At 32.4% G+C, this 11,305-nt stretch overlaps 1 protein-coding gene across 2 annotated transcripts in view; it reads right to left on the reverse strand.

Moving 5' to 3' along the window:
* Nucleotides 1–10,269, reverse strand: part of LOC134261724 (trafficking regulator of GLUT4 1-like) — a 67,993-nt gene extending 57,724 nt beyond the window's left edge. Inside the window, exon 1 of one of the 2 annotated variants that reach the window (XM_062744128.1) lies at nt 10,213–10,269. In XM_062744128.1, coding sequence (XP_062600112.1) covers nt 10,213–10,243 — 31 coding nt within the window. In that variant the 5' untranslated portion in view covers nt 10,244–10,269. The remainder of the gene's footprint in view (nt 1–10,212) is intronic. The other variant, XM_062744126.1, reaches the window with a different exon arrangement.
* Between the last annotated feature and the right edge of the window lie 1,036 nt (nt 10,270–11,305).

Consider the following 11,305-nt stretch of genomic DNA (forward strand, 5'->3'; position numbering starts at 1 on the left):
TATCGAGGATCAGACAGGCAAGCCAGTCTAACGTCTCATTTTGTTATAAAAGTAATTTAATGGACCACAAGCAACGATCTGATAGACAAATAAAGTAAATTTCAATAGAATTCTGATAAAATCATTCAACATTGGCTTTTCGAGTCTTCTTCCGACATTAGGAATTTACGACAATTACCTGGCCGTTTTCCGCCACCATGTTGACAGAGAGACAGTCTCTTTTATTTTCAAAGAAAAAACACTTTATTCAGTTGTTTTTGTATCCAAGAAGTGTACCGATCTATGCTGTTTGGTACCTTGCAACAACCGTACAGGTGATTTTATTTCTAGGTACAACCTGCACGACAAGATCAAGATGTACCCCATGATTTTCAGGTAAATACAACAAAACGTTCCGACCGAGACTTCTTGTTCACTATGTTTAGTACGTAATGTCTTCTAAGAAGACACAATTTATTTACATCATGATGAAAGGTTAGCTCATCGAGTAAATGCAGAAGTATAATCTGATCTATGTACGCTTTTGTCTCATCTCGAAAATCGGAAAATGAAGGGAAAAAAATTCACATGGCTGCTATGGGCAGTGCATAGAATGAGTCAATGGAATGTCAGACTGCTCGGCCCAACGACACCTCGGCCCAACGATACCTCGGCCCATTGACACCTCGGCTCCGACGGCTCGGCCCAAATTTGCAGACACCTCGGCTCACATAAAAGACACCTCGGCCCAAACAGAAATATAATATTTTAGTTAAATATATTTATTATTTATGCTGTTATATATCTATGAAATGCAAAAGAAAATTAATTTGATACATTTGCAATCTTCCAAGACGGCAAATTGACGGTAATTAAAGAAAGACAATCCATTAATAACTTGATCATAAGTGCTAATCATAAAACAAACAAGAAGATGCGGTGCATCCTTTAGAGTCTCGAGCGCGTGTTATATGGGGTGGTGACTATGAGGAGTTAATTACGAGAAGCCATAATTGGGAGACTTACTCATGTTAATGAAAAGTTCTTTGAGAAACCCTTGTTGATATTTTATAGAATTTATTTGAAAAAAATATGATTTTTAAAATTAAGCAGTAAAATATATATGTGACGCGCCAAGCAAAAACCTCCCTTATCTCTATTATGACGTAACGTCAAAAGACGCGTCTAAAGTTAACAAGGTAAAAGCGACGTAAAAACGCTTCCTCGAGAAAAACTCTCCCCTGCAGAAGAAGGGAATGAACTGTTTTATTTGTATGCTGAGATTTCAAAGATTCTTGGGTGTGGTTTGATGTAGTTCATTCTCAAGAAGTTATTCTCCGTCAAGTATCTGTGCGACATATCCTTTTCACAGTTAATAAGAGTATACTTTTAAAAAAAATGTCCAGTGATGGTTAAACAATTCTCGTAAGGCCGTTTTTAAAATGGAGTTTGTTTGCCGTCTTTGTATTCACTTAAAAAAATGCATCGCTAAATAGGTCGTTTTTTTTTTTTCTGTCAGAAATGTTCAATATTAAATGAAGGCGTTTCTAAAAAAAAAATAGTTGTTGATTGAATAAGAAAATTCCGGAATGAATAATTTGGAGGTTTAAAAAGATTTTATTCGGTTCATCTTATAATGTCAAACAAAAAAGTTTTTAAAAATCTTTAAAATCAAGGTGCTAATTTCCAGCTGTTTTATCGTGATGCACATGCAAGAAAAATTAAACAGGAGCATTAAACTAAAATAGCGATGCAGTAAAAATTGACCTGAATTACCTCTCCTAGCTACCCAATTTATAACGCTGTGGTTTATATAAAAAAAAAAATCGTACAAAATTTGTACAATATTGAAATGTTACGTCAGGCGGATCAATGTGTTTTTTATGCAAGTGATTGTGACATAGGTAACCCAATTTTTTATGCAATGAAAAGTATTTTCTTTATCCAATCAAATACCACGTTATAACCATAATTAAATTAAAGAAGTATATAAAATTACATCTTTTTCACTTCCGTAAATGATGTAAGTTATAGAAAAATACATCGTCTTTGATGCACTTTTCTGTGCAAATAATAGGAACTGTACATAATCTTTGATTGCTTGCCAAGGATATTAATAAATACATGAAGTTAAGTTTAGTTTTAAAATGTATCTCTCTATAGATACGACACAGAGTATCTGACTTGGCCACTTCTTCCGGAATTAGTTTTAGCTGTTGATTTAAAATGAAAATTTTGAAGAAAGAACCTTTTGAGCTTCTCAATTTATTTTTAATCCGTTATTGTTTAACACTTTCTCATTTTGTACGCAAAAAAGAAGGAAATATTCGTGCCTATTCACCTGTGTCTGCTCTATCTCTTTGGAGACTTGTAAATTTTGTAGTGAATATATACAGTACGGATGCTCGCATACATTGTACAGTGACTGCCCCACATTCTACGATATTTTATGACCGAGAATAAAACAGATTGACTATTGTTTATCGAAATTTCCAGTGAAAAAATTAAACATTTCGTTATTTTGCTTCAATATTATGTATTCATAACCCGTTTGTTGAGGTTACATGATATATCGCGAAAATTGTTATAAGTAATACAAATTGTTACAAATTAATACAGATTGTTTGAACACTTTTAAAACATTTAAACCTATTATTATTTTACATAGGCGTCGGAACCGGGGGGTGGAGGGTTAGCCCCCCTTTTTTTTCCAAAATATATACTTTGTATAGATATTGAACATTCTGCGTAGGTTAAGCCCCCCCTCCCTACTTTCCATAGACAAGTCGCAGTATAGGTTAAAAATGAGGAAAGTGATGAAAAAAAAAATTTGGTACTGAAGTTCGAACCTACCCCCCCCCCCCCCAAATCCGAAATAGGAATCTCGTGTTTGTGAAAAGGACATCCCCCTCCCTTTTTTTTGCTTGTCAGGTATTTTTATTTTTGTAGGTTTAATCTTTTTTACACTTTGCCCCCACCTCCCCCCTCCACTTTCAATTTGCTTCCGACGCCAATGTTTTAAGCATGATCTTTTCTACCAAAGAAGAAAAAATAAGGTGAAGAGGTGACTTTCCTGAAAACAACATAATGTAACGCACTCACCGGTGCTTATTAAGCTCTTTGAACTGAGAACAGAATGACAGTTTACATTAAACATTTAAGAATTATAAATTTTCACTTAAAAGTTTTTTATATTAATCTTCAATATTAAAGATTTATTTACCCTATAATAATTATTTCCCCCACAAAGACTTTACTACCAACATTTTATGATGACAAATCAACCTTGGAAAATAATAATCTTGTTTCCTTCTGTTGAATTGCTTATACGCATTTCAATTTATGAAAGTTTGCTACCAATTACACTTAATTTAATATATACAGGGAACAAATTAAAACAATTTAAACAAATTTTTCCTGCAAAAGTCGCATTGCAGATACATGCCATCGTCGGAAACCCAAGGGTGATCTGTCTTGTGATAAGTAAAGACGAGACAACCCGTGGGTTTCCGACGATGCATACATGCCTACATGTACATGTATACATGTACATAGTTACGTAAAAGGGGAGTTTTGTGCAAAATTATCAAAACACGTTTTGTTCCAAGGAAAAGGATTTACGCGTTTTGTTCCAAGGAAAAGGATTTATTTTTACAATTTAAAATTGTATATGTGTGCATTGTTCTTGTCAAAGTCAAAAAAGAACTTGCCTGATATTATTAAGCGTGAATGTCCATACCCGAGACCCCCCCCCCCCTTTACGATAATGGTAGAATATGAAGAATCTGTTACCCGTTCTCTTACTTTCTGTTGCAATTTTTAACATGCATGCTTTAAATAATACTAAAAAGCAACCAATATTTGATATGATTAAAATAAATCACAATGTGTGCATGAACTTTCCTAGGAAGGTAACGGTAAAGTTTAGGTTAGTCCTTATAGCCCATGTCTAGAAATGAATGTAAATGAGGTCGTGGAGTGTGTTACTTGTCGAATTAATGTATATTCTGGTATTGCGCTTTGTTATTCGTTAGTATACAATAATCGGTCAGAATTAATTTAAGATCATCCTCATAATGCATATAAATTGCAGAATTTCTTTTTCAAACTATAATTTTAGAAATATGCATATTTTTTTTTGGATGAGGATGGGTATTACAATCTGATTTACTGAAAATTATGCAAACTCATTTAGTAACGAAATGATTCTAAACATTTTTTTTTCTTCAATAATTTAAGCATAAAAATAAAAAAAGAAACGGAGGGCCAGGAAAAAATTAATCAAACGTTTAAAGATTTACAAGAAATAACGGCGAAACTTTAGTTTAACACTTTAAAATTTGATGCACCTAATCTTAATTGTTTTTGATATGAACACGCATTTATTGAGATATACAAAAGTTCCTTATCTGAATTATAGACCGATTTCATAACGACATCCAAAGAAGAAAATGATCGAATTCTACTACAAGAGACATATACAATTTATTCCTGGATGCGGAATATCTTATCAATAAGCCCCAAACGTCTTCAGAGATGAGACATACTTTTTTCCCGTAGAAAAAAAAATCGAAACTAAAACATGTAAATACATATAGTAAACGTGGTAAAAGAAATGTGGTATCCTTTAGATGAAAAGAACCCTCTTACACTCTTTAAAAACTCAGGTATTTAAAACGTAAACTATGACAAAAAAAAATCTTTTTTTATATACTGTGTATTGTGTAGACTTTTAGTAGGATAGGGGCTGTCTCGAACTTTTCTAAGATAACTAATTTCATAGTGTAAAAGAGACAATAAAGTGCCTCTGCTTAATTGGGGTTGAACCCGAGGCCTCTGGCTTGCCAGTCCAGTGCTCTACCAAATGAGATGAAGGGTTAACATGCTAGCCCAAGCTCGTTTAGGAAGATGAGCTTATATAGTTTGTACTACCACAATAGGACTTTTTCATCTAAATTTTGCTTATTTCCTTTTATTGTTGTCTGCAATTTTTTTGCATTAAAAAGATATCAAATGGAAAAGCTTTTAGAGGAAGAGAAGATGTTTGATTTGAGTAACGTTTTGTTCTTTTGCCCTTATCAATCATTCCGGTGCCCCCCCCCCCTCTTTTCATTTTTCAAAGATATAGTTTACAATGTTTGTTTTTATCTTTACGATTAAAAATTTTAATTATTGATATTTTTAAGGGAATCAAATCAAATGTTTGAAAATATATATCATCAAATCATTATATACAAATGTAGCTTTGCGTTATTTTACGATTTTACGTTATGAAAATTCATGAAGTTACGCACGCGTACACTGAACGTCAAAGTAAATATTTCGTCTTTGTCGTGCGATATTTTGTACATTTATACACAGAAATATATGTCATGTTATACATCAAACGAAAGAGAAAGAAAAACTCTACAAGAATCGACAAAAAACTGAAAATGTCAAAATTCTTCGTTAAGGGAGGTTTTTGCTTGGCGCGTCACATATATCAAAAATAAACAAATCAATAAATCTTGTAAACCAGGGCATAAACTTCTGTGTAGACCTATTACATGTACCTCCCAATCAACGGATTAATTGTAATTTGATGTTGTGCTGTGGTTTGTTAGAAAATACTGAAATTATCGTATATTTATAGTATACGTATATAGTGATTAAATATACATAGTAAACATTTACATTACCGTTGCATAGAAAGTATTAATTTAAACAAACTAAATGTAATTTTATTCCTAACGCATGGGCCGAGCAGTCTTCGGTATGGGCCGAGGTGTCAATGATTTTGAGCCGACCTGTCAGGGCCGAGGTGTCAACCAGCTTGGGCCGAGGTGTCGTTGGGCCGAGTAGTCTGTCTACCAGTCAATGACACCATTGATGCAGTGAGTTCTTATTCTGTACTTGTCCTTTAAAACAATATTGAATTTATTCACACAAATGAGAAAATAGCAAAAAAATCATGCACATTTCATGATTTGTCATTGAGTGACTGAAAAAAATAGCTCCCATGTTTATAATTTTTAAAAGATGAGTTGATGTCTTTCCTACAAACTTGATGTAATGACACACAGTGTAAAATAACATGATAAAAAGTCTTTTTGTAAAAAAAAAAAAAACAGTTGACCAATTATTATATTATATGTATTCTCATGTTATGAAACATTATTGAGGACACTGATTCTAAGTTCTTGTTTACAGCACACATTCATTTATTAGTTTTTGTTCGGAAGTAATTTATAAAAAGGAAGGTCTAAAATTTTCAGAGAAGTCTATAAAATTCACATTTAAGTTGAATACTGTCAGATAAGTGATTTGTTTTCTCGATAGGTTTTTAATAACCGCCAAAGGAACAGACTGGAGTTTCCATCAACAAGCAGTCAAAATGTACAACCTGAGTCAACACTTTGCATTATAATCCCTTTGATCCAAATGTGCTAAAAGACAACTGTGATGCTGAAACCATCTGGCTGGGTATGAAAAAATTAAAATTCTAAATTGATAAACTTTTCAGATTTTAAAAAGTAAACTTGCTAAAATAATTATAGTACATGTCAGACTGATAAAATGTACATATTACTGTATACCGGGAAATTTCGCCCCCTTTTATTGTTGCCCCTTTCACCCTGACCTCGGTTGGGCGAATTCAAAGAATACAGCATATTTTAACTCCCTGTATCATCTACAAAATTAGTGTAATTCAAAATCCTTTGTATTATCCTTGGGGTAAGTTTAAATTAATGAAAGAGCCATGCCAAATCTAGAAAATGAATGTTAAACTCTTCAATTTGAGAGTGAATTTTGATTTTCCCATATGATGTTGCACGGTATTCAAGGTTTGTGACATAAACATAAAATTGAAAAAAAACTTAATAATTACCTTTTGAGCTTACTGTCAATGTAATGTTGTATTATGTGCCCCAAATTCTATGCATTTCATAGGCTAAATACATGTGGAATGTAAATATTATTTTGTAGGTATCATGCTATTTTTATTTCATTGGAACTATTACTATTAGAATATCAATAATCAGTCAGTAATAGGTAATTTTATAATAGATGTTACATTATTACATGTATATTCAGTGTCCACCTGTCAATAAGGCTGTAACTGAAGTAAAGTTTTTTTTTTCAGGCTAAGAATCACATCTGTGTTGAATTTGGCCACATGTCAACATGACTGAGGTGTTTACACTCAAGCTGCAATGAAAGACCTAATTGTTCATCAGAATTTTACCAGTTGAAAGCCACAGAAAGTCAAGATTGAAGTTGGAAAAATAAAGGGAAGAAGCATTTGTGTCAGAACCTCCCATAAGATTTAAAGCACTTCTGTATGAACAGACCTGCTGCAAACATGTAAATGATATACTTTTTGAGGAACTTTTGTCATACTAAATCCGTCTTTTTTCCATTCAGTGTGCCCATTTATGTTATTCCTAAGTTTAAGCTTGCAAAAGTTAAGCAATGATACATTATACATATATTACATGGCTTCAAGGGCAGCATACCAGAATATTTGCCCCTCGGTGACGGGAAAGCCCTGGAGTGTTATGTTGCCCAATGCCGAAGGCAAAGGGCGACATAACACTTCTGGGCTTTCCTGTCACAGAGGGGCAAATATTCTGGTATTAATGCCTGAGAATTAAGCCATGTAATATATGGTATATAACATTTTTAAACATTGAACCTAATCAATCATCGAACATATTTATTGAACACTGTGTAAACATGCATGTATATTTGGTGTAATTCCAAAATATCCCGTCCTGTTTCATGGCAGAGAGTTTTCAGTATACTGACAAGTTGATAACCTTTGTTGTATTTAAGGATTTTTTCTCCTCAATTAAATTATTTAATTCATCTAAATTCAAATAAACAAATCACAGATGTTGTCCCGACTTTTAAATTTTAGCAGACATTTTTATGTTTGCTTAGCAACTGCCTCTGTAAATTTCGAACCTGACATATTTAATACGAAGAATGATAGCACGCCAGGGGACATAAATGTGTTCGGGAGGGCAATATAACTGTTTCCGGTGGAACATAACTATATCCGGCATGATTAAGCAGTTTTTCTGGGCATATTGATAAAAATAATATATTTGTGATATAATGGGAAAACTTCTTCAAAAATGTTATATAAGTGTTTTGTCATTTTTGTCATTCGTTTTTCTAGATTTTTAAAAAAATCTTTAAAATTTCCTTTTGTGTGTGTGTGTGTGTTCAGAAAGAGGAAATTTGGATTGTAAACCGTTGATCTTATTCTTAATTTACTGAAATTGGGTCATATGTATATCACTATGTTCCATATTCCATTATGATATATAATATTTTAAATGACAGGGAAAGGTCAGTCCATGGATATATATTTTTTTATACCCCCACTCCAAAGGAGAGGGGTATTCTGTTTTACCATTGTGTGTCTATCTGTCTGTCTGTGTCTGTCTGAAACAAATTTTTGTCGCAGTTTTCTCAGCAACTACTCATCGTAGATGCTTGAAATTTTAAAACAATCTTCTCTGAGGCATGCCATATGATGGGATACATTTTGGCTCAAATCCTATGTCAACTTCCTGTTTGTCTGTGCATCTGACCGTTTCATACATAACAAATTTTCGTCGCAGTTTTCTCTGCAACTACTCATTGTAGATGCTTGAAATTTTAACACAATCTTCTCTAAGGCATGCCATATGTTTAGCTACATTTTTTTTTCAAATCGGATATCAACTTCCTGTTTGTCTGTGCGTCTGTCTGTTTCACACATAACAAATTTTCGTCGCAGTTTTCTCATTAGCTATTCATAGCGGATGCTTGAAATTTTATTACACTCTTTGTTGAGGCATGCCATATGGTGGGATTAATTTTGATATGAATCTGATGTCAACTTCATATTTTTCTGTGCATCTGCCTGTAATTGAACTTGTGTATATTAACATGATAGTGCTTATTTACATCAGAGCGGGGGTATAACTAGTGAGCATTGGCTCACAGATTTCTTGTTTTTATTATGGCAAACATTTTACATTATTGATTTGTTATTTTTAAAAATTCAGAGGAAATTCGGATTTGTAATGTGCACTTTTTTCACCTGAACTGTGCAAATATGTCAGTGTTATTTTCTAAATTAGGTATACATATAAAATCTCTAAAAAATTATGAAAATTTTGTATCATGATATTGTGTTATATGTTTAATTCGCCAAGAATCAATTCAAAAGTTTTAGGTTAAAAAAAAAGCATAGGAAATTCGGAAATTGAATGTAAATTTTAAAATTCTTTAAATTTTACTCTATTTTTTCTTCAAAAGTATTTTTTAAAGTTTGTTTTTAACATATTTTATTAAATGAATTGACATTGATTAATTTTGATCAAGTTGTATAGCCTCAATTGCCAATATATGTATTTCGGGGTAATTTTTAAAAATAGACCAGAGGAAATTCGGATTAGAATATCTTTTTATTTGACTCATGATCATACCAATTTCTCCCCTCTGATACTTAGCTATCAATCTAATTAAAATTAGATCTTTGATCCGCTCCAGTTTGATCGCTTTGTGTAGCGATCAAACTGGAGCGGATCAAAGATCTAATTTTAATTAGATTGCTTAGCTATATATCTCTTATTTAAAATAAAGTTTAGAAAATAAATATCCAATTACTTTTAGTGTGTTTTTATAACCATTTCTGTGTCAAGGTTAAGAAAAAATGGGCAATTTTTAAGACGACAGAGGAAATTCAGGCTGTCGTAGAATGTTGTTGGAATGTACTATCTATGTGTAAAAATGACAAGATGATGTTGATCTGTTACCCTTTTTTATACATGAAAATAAATAAATTCTGATTATAATTTGTAAGTTTTTTAATACTTTTTTTCACTGGCAGTGGGATTTTTTCACAGATTTTACATTTTCAAACAAGGGCATATTCAGAGGTTGTTGCCATGGAAACGAGCGCATTAACATATATATATTTTTTATGATTCTTAAACCACAAACTTGTCCTTTATCCGAAGGTAACCATCTTTTAAAATTCCAATTACTTTCACTACAGGTTCGAATCACCTTAATTTATCTTCTTCGTAACTATGATTCCTCCTTGTCCTATCGATCTGAATTGCACAGCAATCGCATGTGTTGTTATTTTTTTAAAATCAAGTTCAGTATTAATATTTTTTATTATTTTTGGGACATGTAATATTTTAATTACAAGTACATGAAATAAACTCTTAAATGATGAGGAATACTCACGATCCACTTCATATTTATTTCCGCTGGACATCTTTGTTCGGAATTTTTAAATAATAAAAAGTATATTCAACTGTATTAAGTTCCTAACTTGTGACTCCACAACACACTTCAACTGAAATACTGGTATATGCACCGGCAAATTTAAACGCGTGAACGGTTCTTTTTACCCGGAAGTATTTGCATCATTTGATTATCATATTTTATGATTTCTAAACCCAGGTCGCTTTAGTACTGCTTGTAAAGCCAACTTTTAGATTAACACTAATACTTATTTCTAGTTTATGATATGATTTTTTTATACGGATATAACAACATAAACAACATAATGTATTTTTCTTGTCTAAGTTTGGGAATAAATGTTGTTATTATACCTCTACTGATTTTTCACTAAACAAAATTAAGTGATTAGATCTGAACAATTCCCTTGAAATCGCTGCGGATCGACTAATCCGTTAGTTTTTTGAGCTAATCCCTCCGTCGAAAGCTAATTCGCGGTTATCCGTAATCGTCTAGTTTTTCAATACATATAAATTGTAATTTTATTCAGTTATGAGAATAATGATTAGATAATCAGTAAATGAATATTTTTTTTTAAAAAAAAAAAGGCGATCTTAACAATTTAAATTTGTATCGGTATAATAAAACAGTTAAAGTATATCATTGAGGGAGTTAGCAAGATTCCAGTCCCCCTTAATCAGGACTATTTCCCTCGGCGCGCTACGCCTCGGGAAATAGTCCTGGTCTTGGGGAACTGGAATCTTGCTAACTCCCTCAATGATATACTTTAACTGTATACTGTTACACGTATAAAGAAGAAAATAATATACCTTTCATGCGAGTTATGCATTTATATGATATGTATATGTATATAAAGTTGCAAAATAAATTAAGATTCTAGTTCCCCAAGAGCAAGTCATGTGAAATAGGCTTGCTCCTGCGAAACTGGAATCGTGCTGACTACCGTAAGGTAGGGTTATTCGCATATTTCTTGTATTTAAAAATTAATGAAATTTTCACAGAATCCAGAAGACAATATCAGTAAGTGATAGTATCATTGAGATTATATTTAACCGTTTTATATTAGAAGCAAGGT

This window comes from Saccostrea cucullata, unplaced genomic scaffold, assembly GCF_032062105.1.
Source record: "Saccostrea cucullata isolate Sc308-1 unplaced genomic scaffold, CSIRO_AGI_Scuc_v1 ctg2476, whole genome shotgun sequence".
Lineage (NCBI taxonomy): Eukaryota > Metazoa > Mollusca > Bivalvia > Ostreida > Ostreidae > Saccostrea > Saccostrea cuccullata.